Source organism: Castor canadensis, chromosome 7 (assembly GCF_047511655.1).
Source record: "Castor canadensis chromosome 7, mCasCan1.hap1v2, whole genome shotgun sequence".
In the NCBI taxonomy this organism is placed as follows: Eukaryota; Metazoa; Chordata; class Mammalia; order Rodentia; family Castoridae; genus Castor; species Castor canadensis.
The window spans coordinates 154,453,769-154,470,879 of record NC_133392.1 but is presented as its reverse complement, the minus strand read 5'-3'; the positions used below and the strand labels follow the sequence as shown (position 1 = coordinate 154,470,879).

The 17,111-nt window shown below is 54.6% G+C and overlaps 1 protein-coding gene across 1 annotated transcript in view; it reads left to right on the top strand.

Annotated features, from left to right (window-relative positions):
• The first annotated feature begins 3,275 nt into the window (after positions 1-3,275).
• Tnfrsf1b (TNF receptor superfamily member 1B) overlaps positions 3,276-17,111 on the top strand; it is a 30,245-nt gene continuing 16,409 nt past the window's right edge. Inside the window, exon 1 of the mRNA XM_020160073.2 lies at positions 3,276-3,426. Coding sequence (XP_020015662.1) covers positions 3,349-3,426 — 78 coding nt within the window. The 5' untranslated portion in view covers positions 3,276-3,348. The remainder of the gene's footprint in view (positions 3,427-17,111) is intronic.

Here is a 17,111-nt window from a genome sequence, read left to right as displayed (position 1 = left end):
GAACTCAATTCTGAAGGCTATGTGAGCCACAGGTTAGGACGAAGTTTCTCAACCATGGCAGACATCTGGGGCTAGAGAGATCTGTCAGGGGCTGCCCTGTGCACTGTAGGATGTTCAGTAGCACCTCTGGCCTCTACCCACTGGATGCCAGGCACCTCTCCCTGCCCCTTGCAATTGTGTCTCCAGGCATTGCCAAATGTCCCTAGGATGAAAATGGAGGACAAAGTCACCCCCTGGTTGACAGGGAGTGGAATGAGTGTTGTAAGCTTTTGAGGGCTGGCCCTGACTGCAACAGATTGTGGGGACAATGCCTGGGCCCCAGGGGCTCAGTTGGGAGATGGTCAAGGACAGGGCTGGGGACAGGAAGGGACTGGGTGATCCAGACTTCAACAGGTGCTATGGGGACTGCTCTTGGCTGTCAGTGAGTTTTACTAGATTCACCAGTGGCAGGTACACTATGGTGGGTGTCAAGGTTGATCCCCCATCCTGTGGGGAAAGTCCTGGGCCACCTGTACAGGTCATGGAAAGAGACAAATGGGTTCAGAAGAATGTCTCATAGCTCATCCTCCTGGGGTGAAAGAAGCTAAGAGAAAGGATTTGGGAAAGAGGTTGCCAGCCATTGTGCTACCTTTTCAGGGAAGGAAGGGGAGAGGATGCTTCACTTTATCTTGAGCCAAGCAGGATGGCTACAAGGGACCAGTCTGGGGGCTCCATATCTCAGGAGTTTGGGAACAGAACACTGATGGAAGATTCTTGTCTGTCTAAGTCTCCAGCACCCCAGGGCAGGTACACAGTAGGTGTTCAATAAAGGAGCCTAAGTCTAGAAGTATGCAGTAGCATTGCTGGAGCGAGACAGTACACAGGGTGTGAGCTGGGCTGCTGCAGATGTGGAGTAAAGACTAGGGAACCATGCACCCCAGGGAGGAAGCCAGCCTTGGGCCATCTCTACCCAAAAGTGCTTCCTCTTGGGGGTGGTAACATCAGCAGAAGCTTGGAAGAGCAGTACTTATGTAGGAGCAAAAGGAGAGGTGGGGAACGTCGCCAGCCGAGTTGAGGTGTTCCTGGCTCTGCGGAGCTGTGGCCAGAAGAATTAGCACAAAGGTCTCCAAGACACCCACGCGAGGGTTCTCAGAGAGAATGAGCCAGAAACTGCCTCCCAAAGGCCCCAGTGCCAAGTGGTAATGACTTTGGTTACCACGGAACACTGTGCCCCTTTCTCCCTAAACCTTCGCCCCTCAGCCTCACCCTGGAGGGGACAAGCATTACACCTGGTGGAGTTAATTGAGAAGTTACTGTGTCCTCAAGCATGGGTGACCCAACTAGGGAAGGGAAGAAGCTCACGTGTGAGATTGGGGCACTGATGGCTCCTAGGGCAGGAACTACTATGGCTTGTTCCCTCTGAAACTCATGGTGGAATTTAATCCCCAGGGTGAGGTATTACGAGGGTGGAAGCAATCTGACTATGGTGTTGAGAAGTGGGGTCTTTGGGAAGTGACTGGGATGAGATAAAGTCATCAGGGTGGGGCCCCAACACTGCTACTGGTGGTTTTATAAGAAGAGGGAGGGAGATGAGACACACACACACACACACACACACACACGCATACTCCCTCACTCCTTGCCTCTTGCCAAATGATGCTCTTACTTCTTCCCGACTCTGCAAGCAAAGAGGACATCACCTTGGCCCTCACTCCTGGCCTTCAGCTCTCTACTAGATCAGGGAATTCTCCAAACTGTCCCCAGGGGAGATGTGATCCCTCAACCTTGGACCAGAACCATGAACCCAAAGCATCCCCTTCTCTTTATAACTTACCCAGTGTGTGGTATTGGATTATTAGCAACAGAACCCAGAGGAAGACAGGATCACATGATAGACGCTCCCACATTCGAAATTCACTGGCTGGGTCGGGGAGAGGTGGGTCAGTTGGACCCATTGGGTTGGAAGTGTGTGTTAGGGTGACATCCAAGGAGAACTATTGTCTTCTGCCTCCTCCAGGTAACACCCCACTCCTGGCTCTCAACTGTCTGTTATGGATCAGAGAGTCCTCCAAACTGCTCCTATAGAAGCTGTAAAGTCCAGAAGTTTCCATGCATGGTGCTGGTGGCTACTCTTCCCTACAGGCTTAAGGCTGTGGGCCATGCTAACTGCATCTCCCCTCCCATACACACAGCCCATGTCACAGAAACGTGTGGGAACCAGGTGATTTCCCAGGCTCCTGACCAGGAGGTGGGATTTTCCATCGCCCAAGGGTCACTTCTCAGTTTCTCACTCAACACCTAGAAGTACTGTCTTGTGGGTCCGTTGTGGGGGTTGGTGGCTGTACCTCTTTTAGCACCTGCAATGAGGCAACAGGGTGGGGAGAGGAAGAACAGAATAGCTGCCTGCCACCCTGCCTGTCCCACCCTCCAAAATGCCCCATGTGCAGGGCTGGAGGAATACATTCTGATCAACCACGGTGAGCCCTGGAACTGGGGCTGGCACTTGGAGTAAGAGGGGACAGATGGCAGCTAGAGTGGGTGTTCAATGATGAGGTCAGTCTGAGGAAGCCTGCCCTCCTGGCTTTGACCTGTGCCAGACTCGCTGGGCCCCCCTAACTCCCGAATGCTTTTGTCTCACAACCTCAGTTTACCTGCCAGCTGAGGGGACTCAGGAAGGAGGACAGGACAGGGCCGGCTTACTCCATGAATATTTAAGGATAAACAACCCAGTAAAAAGCAGTAAAACAAGTAATATTAAATCAACGTTCCTTACATTTCAGAGATAGTGACTTTGTAAGCAAATCTATGATGTACACTCTGTTATGTATATTACATATCTTCAGAATAACCCTATGAAGTCAGGGCAGAGATTCACACCCAGGTGGTCTGACTCTAGATCTAAATGACAGAGTGACCTGAAACCGTTTGGTCCCCAGAGTGGGTGATAGGTTTGGGGAATTCCTTTACGAGTTAGCGTCCTATTCCCATGGTAGTGGGAAGCAGGTGACAATAGGGCAGGTGGGGGGCTCCTGTGCCCAGGGAGTGTCTCTTGGTCCACTAGGAAGGGTGACTGGACGAGGAGGGAGCGATTGGAGGTTGAGTCACTGGGAGAGATGGGGGAGGTAAGGGCCCAGCACTGCGCGGGAGGAGTGTCCAGCAGCGCCAGCAGGGAGTGGATGCGCGTGGGGGGCGTGTCCACAGTGGGGCGCTGGCCCCGCCCAGTCCGCCCCGCCCCGCCCCCCGCGTGCCCTGCTCTCGCTACTGCCTGGGGCTTTCGGGCTTTCGCTTTCAGTCGCCGGCGCAGCAGCGCAGCCGAGGCAGCGGAGGCAGCGGAGGCAGCGGAGCCTCGAGGGTGCGGGCTCGGCACCCATGGCGCCCGCCGCCGTCTGGGCCGCGCTGACCGTGGGACTGCAACTCTGGGCCGCGGTGCACGCCGTGCCCACCCAGGTGGGTGACTCGCGCTCTACAGGGGACAGTCGCCCATCACTTCCATCCTGGCTTCTTGCCGGTCCCCCGGCGCAGCCACGTACGCAGGGGCTGGGAGGACAGAGTCGACACCCCATCCCCATCAGACACGCGTCGTTTACCTCTGGGGACCCACTAGGGACCCCAAGCCTGGCACACGTGCGCAGCCTCGCATTCCTTCGCGAGTGTGGCTGGGGCTTTCTGGGCTGACCAGTCACTCTGGGCAGAGTCCACTAGACCCAGGACCCTCCAGTTGTCCTTGCGATCGCTGACAGCCCTTCGCTCCCCCGCACGCGGGGACGGACTGTACTGGGGGCGCTGCCCCCACTGCCCACGCCGGGCACGCTCTTCAGAAGACTTCCTCCTCCTCCTCCTCTGATCATGGTTTTCCTCTTTCTTAGAAACACTTGGGCTGCGTGTCTGAAAGCGCGGGCCAGATGTGTAGTAAGCCCCAGTAAGGGGCACAATTGAACTGTGAGCCCTCTCTACCTTCCCAAGGCGCTCCTGATGTTCAGTGGCCATTTCAGAGTCTGATCTGTGAGGGCTCTGGGGACAGTGGAGATCAGGGAGGTCACCAAGCAAGGCATACAGACGTGCTCTCCAAGAGGCCCCAGGAAAACAGAGAGCTGAGACCACAGTATTCAATCTTCACATCACTGAGCACAATACAAAGGATCGGGGACCCTTCCTTTGTCCTCATGGTCGGTCAGATAAGACTACCCCATTTTACAGAGATGGAAACAGGCCCAGAGAACTTGTGTTTCATAGAAGGTATTGAGGGAGCACTCTCCAAAACTTGTCTCCCTCCATTTCCTCACTACTGAAGAAGAGGCTGACTGCTTCTTCCCTCCCCAGCCCTGTCTGATGGACGCCGAGTGTGCTGACCCATCTGGAGGGGAGGAAGGCGGGAGGTGGCATTGACTTCTGTGGTGTAATAAGGTGACTCAGTGGTCCAATACCAAAGAGTCCAGTTCTTGAGGGCAGAAGAAAGGAGCTGTCAGACTAGAGTTGACTCACCCACAGTGGGCCAGGCGAGAGCTCTGGGGGGCTGCCCCAGGGGAGGTCCAGAATAGCTTTTGGGTTGGGACAGTCCCGGCTATGAGGGCTGAGTGTGAATGTGGATGACTGTGGTCGCCAGCCAGACTGTGGGTCATGCCACAGGTACTGGCCTTGGATGGGGAGGGGGCCTTTGGGCCCTGAGCTTGGGCCTGCCTGGGTGAGCCTGGGCACACGCAAGCCCCAGTAGGAGAGGAGGGCAGGCCCAGGGCTCTGCAGGACTCCAGGCCTGAGTCCTGGAGGTGCTGCATGGATTTCCCTCCCACTTATTTCTCCTGATCAGCCTCCTCAGCTGACTTCTGCTTCCTAGGTTTATTGCCACAGGCTCTTAGCTGGTCCCTCACCCAGTCTTGACTCCCACAGACCCTTCTTAAGCCTGGGACACCTCTTCCTGTCTGGGAAGCATCCATAGTTCCCAAGGCAGAAACTCCCCCATGTATCCCAGGCCAGAGGGAAATACTTGTTCCTCCCTGTATTGTGTACCCGACACTCTGAAACTGATGACTAGGTGACCATCATGTATGTGTGTGCTCTGCCTTGGCCCACAGTGTGTCCTCTCTGTGGTCCATCCTCCACCCCTCCCCCCAACTCCCCACCCCTGCCTTCCAGGCCTTTTCCTCTCCAGGAAAGCCTGCCCAAATTCTTGCACTTGGACTTATCTGCTCTTTGATCTCTCATGTCTTTTGTTCCTTCTGAGGACAGACCACATTCTGCTTTGAATTTAGTTGTGTCTTAGCCACCTCAATGAACTGAAAGGCTCTTGAGGGCCAGGACTGTGGGCTCCTCTTTGTCATAGTTAGCAGCTCATTAGCTCCCATGTTTTGGACACCTGTGGGTCAAACACTGCGCTAGAGAAATAAACCTCCCTTCCAGCCGCTCCTAAAAGGCAGGCGGTGCTGTTCCTCTTGAGATGTGGAAACAGACTCCAGAAAGGGCATGACATTTTCTAGGGTCACAGAGCTGGGTGAGAGGTGCGATTTGAACACAGGTCTGCCTAACTTCCCCATGCCTGTGTCCCCACTTCTGCTCCCCCACTGGTCCTTCCACACAGTGGGGACTCAGTAAGGTTGGGTGTGACTGGAGAGAGAACCCCAGAGGGACCTGAGCAGCCACAGGTGCAGTGGGCTCTTTCTCTTTGGGACTTTTGGCCCCTATGCCCGCTGTGTGACCACACCATTCATTCATGTGACAACTAAACACCAGTGAAGCAGGCAGGATAGGCAAATGCTTGGTGTCCTCTGATGGATCCTGCCATCTGGGGTAGGAGGGGTCTCTGCCTTCTGGGTCTGGCTACCTGCCCCTGCCAGTCTTGGGGCTGTGGGTCTGCTGTTTGCCTCATCAGGTTAGGGCAGAGGGTGGGGGCTCCCAGGTTGGCCATCAGAGTGGGTGAGCTGGGGTGCTTGCTCACCTTGGGGGGTTCTTCCCTCCTTCCACCCCACCTTGTCCTTTTGTCCCCTACCTGACATCCCTGTGAGGTATCTGTGTGCTAACTGAGGATGTGGCCTAGAGGTCAGGTACCCCTTCAGAGGGCAGGTGGCACACGGCCAGGCACCCTGCTACAGTGCCATTCATTCATTCTTTCCCCCAGTGCCTATCTCTGGAGATCTGGCTCCAGCTCTCCAGGAAGTCATAGACCTTAGAGACTGGGCTCTGCCCCAACTTCCCTCGGAAGCCTCAGTTTTCTCATTCATTAGAGTGAAGAAAGAACTTGCCTAGCATTCTCTTGTGGAGAGGGGCCCTGACTATCATCCTGGGGCCTGGCCCAATGGCTTCCTAGAGCACTGTCTGTCTTTAGGACAGAATGATATCTCATGGCTCTTCCCATCCAGTGCTTCCTAGAGGAAAAGCCAAGATGGTTGTTGGGGGAAAAGGGAAGACTTTTGCTGCTGGCTGTGGTGTGTGTTAGATCTGTTCATTCAGCACTATTCTACTACTCAACTCAATCCTTGCTTTTATGCCCAGCTGGGAAAAGCTGGCTGCTTTTGCCTTCCACATGTTGCACACACACACCTACCTCAGGGCCTTTGCACTTGCTTTGCCTTTTGCCTTGAATGTGCCTCTGCTCACCTCCTAATCTCATTCCCTCTTTTGCTTCTGTTCTAACGGACCATCTTGCTCCGCTGGCCTGCTTTGTGTTCCTGTTTAACCCTCCTGAACTGGAGTATTTCTTTCACTTTCATTGTGTCGTCCCATTAGAATGTCAGCACAGGGAGGACAGGCACTTGGTTGTTGCTGCAGGCCATAAGCCTTGAGTCAGGCTTTCAGGCTCTACACTGTTCACTTTTGGGTCACGTAATTCTTTGTTGTGGGCCTGTTCTGCCCATTGCAGGCGTTTGTCCTCATCCCTGGTCTCTGTGCGCCCTCCTCAATTGTGGTAATCAGCTATTGCTAATGTCCCTGGAAGGGGGAGGGGAATTGCCCCAGGATACTACCTGGCATATAAAAAGTGTTCAAAGAAGATTGAACAAATGTCAAAGAATATTTTTGACTGTTATAATGAGGCTGTTTTACAGACAAGACAGAAGAGTTTGACAGGTCAGCAGGCAGAGCTAGGTTTTGGTTTGCCTCCCCCTCTTGGGACGTCTCTCTGGGCTCTTCTCCCTGCTGTGTTGGGTCTGCTGAGGCCAGGGGTCCTCTCCCCAAAGTGCTCACACCCCCTCCTCCGCACCCTGGCTGGTGATGGGGCCGTGTACTGGTAGTGATTCCAGCCCCCGTGGCATGTGACGTGCCTGGAAGCGGGCAAGGAGGAAAGTTGGGGGATGGGCAGGGAGCCACACCACGGCGTGACAAAGTGCAGATGCTGTGACTTCCACTTCTGGGCACTTTCGACCAGGCACAGGAAGCTTCCTGGGGGCAGGGCCCAGGCCTTAGAGTCAGACACAAGTTGACTGGAAGCCTCACTCTGCTGTTCAGTGTCTCTCCCTCCTTGGGAGCCTCTGGAGCATAACCTGTGAAATGGGAGTCATCCACCTCATGCTGGTTGTGAAGATTAAAAGTGCTTCTCGGGCTGCAAAGCCCAGCCACAGCTACTTGAGCTATTGGCAGCTTTGTGGGCCTGACCTGACTTCATCATGGGACATTGTTCAGGCTGAGGCAGGGACCATGGTGGGGGTCACACTGTCTGTCTGGGAGCCGTAGGACTCTGAAACCTGGGAGGCAGATCTCCAGTTGCCCAGAGTTCCTGCCCAGGAACTCCTTCCTTTGTACCTGCTTTTTCCTGCAGCGCTCTTGCCTTGATGCCCCCTGGCTGGGCTCCGTGCACTACCCGCCTGACCACCTGGCCTCAGAACCCCCCATAGTGGCGAAGGCTGCAGGGTCAGGAAATCACTTCCCCACATTGCAGTGAGTGATGAGAACTGCAAGTCATTCTGGGGTGGAGAGGGATAGGTTTGGTAAAGTACAGAGGGGTACTGGGGCCTCGGTTTGCCCACCTGCACAGTGGGCACAGGTAGGTCCTAGGCTGTTCTAAAACCTCTGCCATCTCCAGTCTCTGTGAGGCTGAGGCGCTCTTTACCTGTGACCCTGAGGAGGGAAAGGCCTGCTGTCCATTGCCCCCAACTGACTTCCAGGACAGGGTAGCCTGGGGAAAGTCTGGGTGTTGGGAGAGCAGAGTTCACTGGTTTGCTGTGTGATCTTATTCAGGACCCCGAACTCTGTCGGCCCAAGCATCCCTGTCTACAAAACCCAACAGCACTGTCCCAGAAGACTGGAGGTGTCAACTCTGAGCATGTTTGACAAAGGCCCCGGATCTGGGTGGAGTTGGGCAGACCATAAGTTTCCCCAGGAAGGGCGCTAATGTCTCTGCTCCCCACTGCCTTTGGCTGAAATTACTGCCATGCTGCAGCCCCAGAAGCAGCAAGGATTACTGTCAGCCTGCATGAAGCCATAAGGGAGCTGGGACTCCTGGGTTTCAGCCCCTCTGTCCCTCAGTACTTAGCTGGCACCTTTTTCAGGCCAGCAGCTAGACCCTTCCCCAGACACTGGGGAAGTCCCTGCTGTCGCATCCACTGTGGTGCTGTCTGGAGCCCACAGGTTCAAGGAAGCCTTGAACAGGGACGGCGTTTCCTCGAAGAAGTCCCGTGACACCTTACATGGGCACCCCCTTCCTTCCCTTCCCCCCTCCACCTCGGTGCTGATTCTGAGTCCGGAGCAGACACTTATCTCCTCTAGAGAGCTGTTGACTGCAGGGCCCACCCCTCTGGGGCCCATAGTCTTTTTCCACCGTGACACCTTGTGATGTCACAGCTGGTGGTGACGCTGCTGTGGTTTGGGGCACTGGGCTGTGAGGTGGGGAGGAGGAAGTGTTCACTCAGCTCATTGACTGGCGTTTAGAGTCTCCTTCCACTTCAGTGTGCGCTGTGCAGGGGCCTTGTGTGGTAGGGCACCCGTGTGAGACCTGGACCCGTTCTGTCTTATCCCTTGTCTGCTTTCCTTAGGGTGGTGACAGACCCTCTGGTCTCTCTGAGCCTCTGCTCCTTTGCAGAGGAGGGTTTGAATTGTCACCTGTGGAGGTCTGCTGTCACTAGATTAGTGATGCTGGTCCCCCAATAAGAAGGCCTGCTCGCCAGCCATCCCTACTACATCAAGCAAGTACTGAACGTCCCGAGGGGAGGCTGCAGGGCCTTATCTCTGGCCTCAGGCAGACCCACAGCCCTAGGGGGTGTGTCCCACAGGAAAAACTGACAGTGCAGGGCAATTCTTGCTCTGGAGTGCTGGGTCCTTGAGAGACTGAGTCAGCCATCACTCTGTCTCCTTTGGGAGCATAGGTCCTGGGTTGACCTGGCCCTTCTAACCAGAGACAGGGCAGAAGTCCCCATGAGGGTTGTTTGTTTCCTCTGGACCAGATGGGGTGATCATCCAGATGAAGCAGTCAGGGCTGCTATGGCCTTGGGCTTAGGAAACTGAGTGAGCCTGAGGGGATTGGGGGTGGCAGGCAGCGTATGAGGAGGACTCCCAAGCTGTCTGTCGGTGGCCTTCGAGGAGAGGGCAGAGGTTGCAAAAGTGGACAGAGAACAGGGTTTGGGTCTGAGGCCCAGTCCAGGCTCGGCCTCCTGCTCAGGGGGAACTTGACTCCTAGCCCCTTCTTTCTGTACTTCAGCTGCCCTGGCCCTAACAGGGTTAGCAAGGACCTCCCTAACACAATGTTAGAATCCCGTGACACCAGGTGGCACACTGTGGAATGCAGCTCAGGCCCAGGCCTGGCCCTGCTATGGACTTGACCGTGATTATCCTGGGAAGGGTTTCAGCACTTTGTCTCAGTTAGTGGACTCCCAGCGGCCTACACGCCTATGTCTGGCCTTCATCCTGCTGTCTGTCCTTCCCCCGCCAACCTACAGCCTGGCTTCTGCCTGCAGCCCACGGAGGCCAAGGCTCCTGGTGAGCCTGTCACCAGCTGCTCTTGCTTTGACCTCCTGCTTCTCTGGATCCTTGAAGCCCAGATCCTGCTCCTTCCTCCTTCCCGGCCTGTCTTCCAGCCCCTTTTTACACCCCCCCCCCGCCCGAGTCTCCCTCCTCCCCCACCCGCATCCTCATACTGCAGTCCTGGCTTGGTCCTTTGGTCATTGCCCTCCCCTTCTTTTGTCCCCTTCCTGATCCCCCCCACCCCCCCGCACACACACACACACACACACACACACACACTGCCTTCCTGCAACAGCTCCCACGGAACCTTTTGGGATGTGTTGATACCAGGAGGTGGGGACAGGGACTCATGGGCAGAAAGATCAGGGGACAAGGTGAGACCGTCTAGCTGGGGCAGAAAGTTTGCTAGGGGCCGTGATGGCACATGAGGCTGGAAGTCGAGGGCCAGTTTACAGAAAAAGTAATACCATTTGTTAGCAGAGTGGCTCAAGTGGTAGAACATCTGCCTAGCAAGCGTGAGGCCACGAGTTCAAATCCCAGTACTGCCAAAAAAAAATTAATACCAGTTATATTTTTAAAATGTGACATCTCTAATTCTGGGGGATTCACAGAACAGCTTTCAGTTTCAGTGTTATCTCCCTAAATCTTTGAATCAGATGAAAGGACTGAGGTTTATGAGCCTCCTTTATTTATTTAAAAATAAAACGGGCGAGGGATGCAGCTCAGTGGAAACACATGAGTTCAGCATATGCAATAAATCAATAAATACAAAACCGTACAGAAAAACAACCCCTTTAAGGCTGCCTGCTAAAAAAGGGGGCAGTCTGCATTCAAAACTAGGCATCCTGCTTGGGTACCGGTAGCTCACGCCTGTAATAGTAGCTACTTTGGAGGCAAAGAACAGGAGGACTGCAGTTCAAAGCCAGCCTGGGCAATAGTTCTCAAGATCCTGGTGGAGTGGCTCAAAGTGTAGGCCCTGAGTTCAAGCCCCAGTACCGAAAACAAACAAACAAAAAACCTAGGCATCCTTATTCCAGAGTCTGTGTTGTCAATTGCCACACTCACCTCCTATCAAGATATGAGGCAATGGGGAGCTACTGATAGTTCTTGAGCAAGGGAGGGACAGGGGCAGAGAGTGGTCTAGGAAGATCAGTGTAGCCTCAGTGTGAAGGACAGATGGGATGAAGAGACTGGAGGCAGGAAAGCCCATTATGAGGCTGTGAGAGTTAAGAGAATAGCAGACAGAAAAGAAGGGCCGAGAGGCTCCAGGAAGAAGGAGGAGGCCTTTGGACTGGACCAAAGATGTAGAGAGGGGGAGAACCACATGGGACCCCTCAGCCTTACTCGGTCCCAGCCTGAGCCAAGTTGTCTACTCTGGTCAGCATAGCCGCATGTGTTCCTGAGGCTGACTTGGTCAGTCACGGGGCCAGCCTGGCCACAGTCACCCCTGACTGGTTTCCCTGGCTGGAATTGGCATGAAACTCCTGGGTGCCAGATATTAAAGGCACAGAGCACTTTCCGTCTTCAGCCAGCTATGGGGAGGGTGACCACGATAATCCCACTTCATGGAAGAGGCAATTGTGATCACTCACCAGAGCCAGGGTTCCCCTGTCACACTCCAGAGCTCTGCACTCAGCCACTGCCCAGATGTGGCTGTGGTCAGTGGTCAAGGTGGCCATGTGAGGGGGATGACACCCCTTCTCTTTGTTAAGTCCACCTTCTGCCCACTTCTCATGTGAGCCCAGCTCAGTTCAACTAGTGGGAAATGAAAACTTGTGTCTGTTGAGCAGGGCTGTGTCAATCAGACACCTGCGATGGCATGTGCTGGCCGGGCCTGGAACCATGAGTCATTAAAGCAGGGTGGGTGGCACTGAGCTCCTCCTGGTGGCCAGGCACAGCGCTGAGTCCACATGCATTGGCTTAGTGAATAAGGATGGCTATGTGAGATGGGTGCTGCCCTGTCCCCATCATACAGACGACAAAATGGAGATGGCAGAACTGAGATTCACACCAGGTGTCTGGCTCAGAGGAGAGGTCAAGGGAGGTGGGGTCCTCAGAAGGGAACATACAGAGAATAAAGAAGTACCCCAAAATTCTAGCTGGGCAGCAGAGAGATAGTCTTAGGGTGTCACAGGAATCCCAACACCCCACCTGGGGGCTTGGAGGTTTCTGGGTGATGACAGTGGAGGGGACTCTTGAGAAGCTGTTAGGCAGAAGTGTCAGCAGGCGTTGGGGTGTGGAGGAAGGGTGCAGCGAGCTAGTATCACAGAGGTGACAGGGAAGCGGAGGACAGGTCAGCAGGTGATGTCAAGGCTCTTGACTACTGGGCAACCAGCTAAGTGCCTGAGGATGGGGGAGCTTTTAAAGAGGGCCAATCTTGAGTTTAGGAAGGTGGCTTAGGTCTCCCTGCAAAGGGACACAAAGTTGGGGACCAGCAGTGAGGAACCTGCAGCTGGCACAGAAGCCTGGGTGTTGAGGAGAAGACAGTAGATTGACGGGTCTCAAAGAGGTGACAATGGGAAGGGGTTGGGGCATTGTATGTCGCTAGACTTAGCATGGTTTGGGGACAGGGACCACACCCCAGCATCTTTGTACCATGGCAAGAAGCACAAAGCCTGGCCACAGAAACCGGATCCCAGCCTGGGCTTCCTGTCTGCCCCAGCTCACTTCTAAAGCAGCAGCCCGGGGGTGGGATGTGTCACCCCTGAGCCACCACCTGTGATGTGGTCGGTCCTCCTGACGTGGGTGCTATTCATCTCATTTTTACAGCAGACGGGCTTTGCTGCCTGGCCCTTGCATTGCTGTGATGGCCTGGGTTGATGTGGCTGCACTCCACAGTCCATGGGGCTCCCGTGAACCCCAAAGATCAAGACCCAAATGCCTCTGCTACCCCGATTATGCCCCGGGGCCCTGGGGACCTGCCACGCAAATGCTGTGGTTTCTGTATTACTTGAAGTCGGTTTCCGGCAATGTGGGGGTCCTTGGGTCCTTGGTCCCTGGGTCCTTGGGCAAAATCTCGGAGGAGGCCTGGGGCTGTAGCATCTGCCCTGTGTCCCTGGTGATGCTTTTGTAAGGGAGAACCACTAAACTATCTGCCACTGTTCACTGCGTTCTTGAAGTTACCCACTCTGTGGGAGCAGGACAAGACCACGGAGTGCAGTTATCAGAGGGCACTGAGGCAGATATTGCTGTGCCCACCTCCTGGTCTCAGACAATTTGCATTGACTCTCCCAAAGCCTCCACTTCTACATCTGTAAAATGGGGTTGTCCTGACCTCATTGTGTTGGTGCAAGGAAAAAATGAGAGAATGTACGTGAACATGCCCGGCCCTGTGTAGGTGCCTCCGTTGGTCCCTCTAGCTTGTGTAGAGCATGGGTTTGAGGGCTAATCACTGTCCCCGAAGCCAGCTGTCTCCGTCCTGCCTCAGTTGGCAGATTTCTGCTCAGAGGAGCAAGTGGCTGGCCATGTGCCTGCTTCCTAGCATCTAAGGGACTCTGTGGAGCATCAAAAAGCCACGAGGTCCCCAAGGACACTGTGTGAAGGGTGGAGGAGCAGGGGGCTTCATGCTTTTCGTGTCGGCATCTGTGTGGTGTCTATGCTTTCCTCCTTCCCCAGGCCGCCCTCTACTTCCTCTCTCACTATTTATAAACAGGAGAAGGGACAGAGGCCCCCACCTTGGGCTCCTCACAAGGCCTTGGTCTATGAGCAGGACAAGTGGCACATCAGCCAGTCCCAGGTTGCCCAGTCCCAAGAGCTGACACGGACTTCAGAAATCAGAGACCTGAGCACAAGCACGCAGGCCTGGCCCCTTACTAAGGCCAGTCTTGTTCCCCCAGCCCTGCCCACCAGCTGTGCCTCCTGAGTCATCTAGTGAGAGTGGGGAGGGGATGGAAAGAGAGGCAGGGCAGGTGGGGCTGGCCATCTTAGCACATGGCCCTTGGATTACATTCTTGTTAGGACTCAGAAACATCCTCTGGCTGGGCACTCACGGACCCCAGCCTCTGGATTTTGGGGTCCCACACTCTTTGTTTTGGGGTTACATTACCCCTCCACGGTTCCTCTGAACAGAGTCCCTTTGAGACAATCCAGGACCACCTTCCCGGACGCCCACAGGAATCCTTTCCCTCTTCTGCCCAGTGTGGTCTCAGCCCCTCTGAGATTAGAAGTGGCTTTGCCTCCATCATATCTGTGAAATGGGCACAGTCAGCCTTGTTTCCCAACTGGATATTAAATTCAGGGACAGTTTTCTTCCTTTCATCCATCGATCCATTGATCCATCCATCCATTCATATACTCTTTCTATGTACCTATATATCTATATATCTGTGTATCTATCTGTGTATCTATTTATCTATCTAATCTGTCTGTCTATCTATCTATCTATCTATCTATCTATCCTACCTGCCTACATCTTATCTAGCCACTTACCTATTGTCTGTCTGTCTTTTTCCAGTTCCCTCCCCACTGAGTCACAGATTCCCACTGTTTACCCGGCGGGTAACCCCCATCAGTGATTTCTGAATTTTCACCTGGGCCTCCTGTATCTTGAAAGACCAAGTCTGCTAAGCTTGCTGACCGAATCAAGTGCAGCCCAACTTCCTCATTTCAGTGTCACATCCCTGTGGGGTGAGTGGGGTGTGAATCTGAGACTCCCAAATTCAAAACAAAGGACTAGTGGCCATTTATCACATTCTGGGGACCCCTAGCCCCCTTGGCTTGCATGCTTCTTGCAGTGTCCCCAGGCCTGGCTCCCAGGGCTGTGGTTTGGGCTCAGCCCCTGCTCTGGGGAGCCCCACACGAGAGGGAGTGACCTTTTGTGCTGCTCTGTGCGGGGGCTTTCTGTTCCTCATTGTTTAGCTATGACAGAGCTGTGGTTTTTTTTTTTTTTTTTTTTTTTTTTCTGTCCAGAGAATAAACAGGCCTGGAGATTGCTGAGAGGACTGGTTGCCTTCCGCCAGCTGCTGGGGCTGGGGGTCACAGAGAGCAGCAGAAAGGAGATAGGGGACCTTATTCAAAGCCAAGCTTGCTTGGGACCAGAAAGAACCTCGGAGGAGGCTTGGGGATGTGGGGTCCAGCTGCCTGCCCTTGGCCACCAGGAGCTCTTGATCAACACAGGGCTCTTTCCCATCAGGCCCCTTGGGCCCTGACAGGAAATCCTGCCCCAGCCTCAGCTGGACTTCTCTGGACCATCTAGAGCTGCCCAGGTCCCAGATGAGTGTGGGGCTCCCCTGGTCACCACTGCCCAGGGTGCTCGTGGGATGTAGCCGACAGCTGGGTGCCCATGAGACCTTGGCTACCTGCAGCCCCTGGGGGGATGATATCTGAGGGAAGGAGGCAGCTGCGGGGAGTGGGGGCTCAATTAGAGGGGCAGGCACAGCTCCTTCAGAAGGCCATTTTGGGGGTGTTGTGGGGGAACCACCAGGCCCTCCAGAGCAGTTAATATTCAGTTGGCTGGTATGTGCAGGAGGTAAGGAGGTCCCGTGTCTCTGGGTTAGGGCTTCTCCTGGGCCTCCTTTGTGTGCTCCCTCCCTGGTCCTTCCCACATCATCTCACCATCCACAGCCAGGTAACAAGACTAGATTGTGTCCATCAACGGAGCCTCAGAATCACCCAGGAGTCCCTTGCTTTTTTCTTTTCTCCTTTTTAATCTCATAGCCTCCTGGGTCCTGAAATTCCCCGAGTGGAGAGTGGGAGTCAGAATTAGTAACCTCCCCCAGGCGCCTTAGACACAGGCAGTGAGACCCCCCATATACTGTGGGAGCCCCAATAGTGCTCAGCCTGAGCTGTCCCTGGTTTGTTGTTGTTTTGAGACAGGGTCTCTCTACATAGCCCAGGCTAGCCTTGAACTCATGACCTTTCTGCCTTGGTCTCCCAAATGCTGGAATTATAGGTGTGCACCCCCATGCCTGGTTTAGGCTGTCCCTTCTGTACAGGATGCTTTGCTTGACACTGGACTGGGAGAGAAGTGCTGGTGTGTAGTGTGCATGCGAGCGTGTATGTGTGTGTGTGCGCGCGCGTGCGTGCGTGCGCCCAGCCCATGTGACTTTGTGACTTTGTTAGAGAAGGACGCTGTAGTTGGCTTTTAGACTCTGCGTGCTGGCGCATGGCTCCCTTGCCCAGCCTCTTGCAGCTCTCTGGACCTCTCCAGAGCTGACTGGCCTGGGCTGGGGTGGCAGTTGCTTCCAGGTTTAGGCTTCATGGCCCTGCCGTATGGGTCAGACCCCTGTTTCCACAAGAAATGACGTTGTAACAAAGCACTTTGCTTAGGTTAGCAATAAGCCCCCTTCCTCCCAGCTCCAGTCTAAGCAGAGCCAAAGAGCCTGCCAGGGCCGGGAGGGAGGAAGCTGGGCTCTGGGTGTGGGTGGTTCGTCCAGGGTAGTGTGTGGCAGGGGCTTGCAGGGGGTGGCCTGCTGTCTGAGAAGGGCCCTTAGGGGATGTGTGGAATTTTATTAGAGAGGGCATGAGGCAGCTTGGTGACAGACTTAGGGCCAGAGGAGATATAGTCTGACCACATCAGGGAACCTCTGCCCTGTGGGTCACCACCTCTGATGGCTTCCATCTATTGGCACTGAGTTTCATGCAGCCAGGGTGACTCTGTACTGCCTGCCAGGCCCAGCAGAGAAGACAGCCACTGATAGTTGTCACTTCTGCAGGGACCATGGTTCTGGGCAGTGTTGACTCCGGGCAGTGCTGGGGATGGGGAGGGAAGGCAAAGGGAGCCCATCTCCCCCGCGAGACTGTGGGAGTTGGCCCTATCTCCAAGGGCCAGCAGCGCCTACTGCTGGAGCTGCCATCTCTTCTGACTGGCTTCTCTGCAGGTATTGTCCAGGGCAACCAGGCAATACCTGCATTGTGCTAGCTGTTAGGTATTTTGTGTGTTAGGGAGAAACTAAAGTCCAGAGAGACTGAGGCACTTGCCTAAGTCCACACAGCTGGGGAGTGGTGAAATGAGAAATTGAAACCCAGACTCTAGCTGTGTCCTTGTCTTGGAGAGGGCACATCTCTCCAATAAGCTTTTATTGAATTCCTACTGACCACGTGATCACAACTCACTAGACACTGGGGCATGAGCCAGCCCTCAATTCTAGCCTCATAGAACCACCCCTCGTCATTTGGAGGTGAGAGCTGCAGAGGCCACTGAGTGACTTTGGGTGTGTTCCAACATCCACTTCTTTGCTCATATAAACAGGTACATGCCCGGTTTTGCCTACATATGAGCACATCAGCTCTGGCGAGCCCACAGCCTCGCA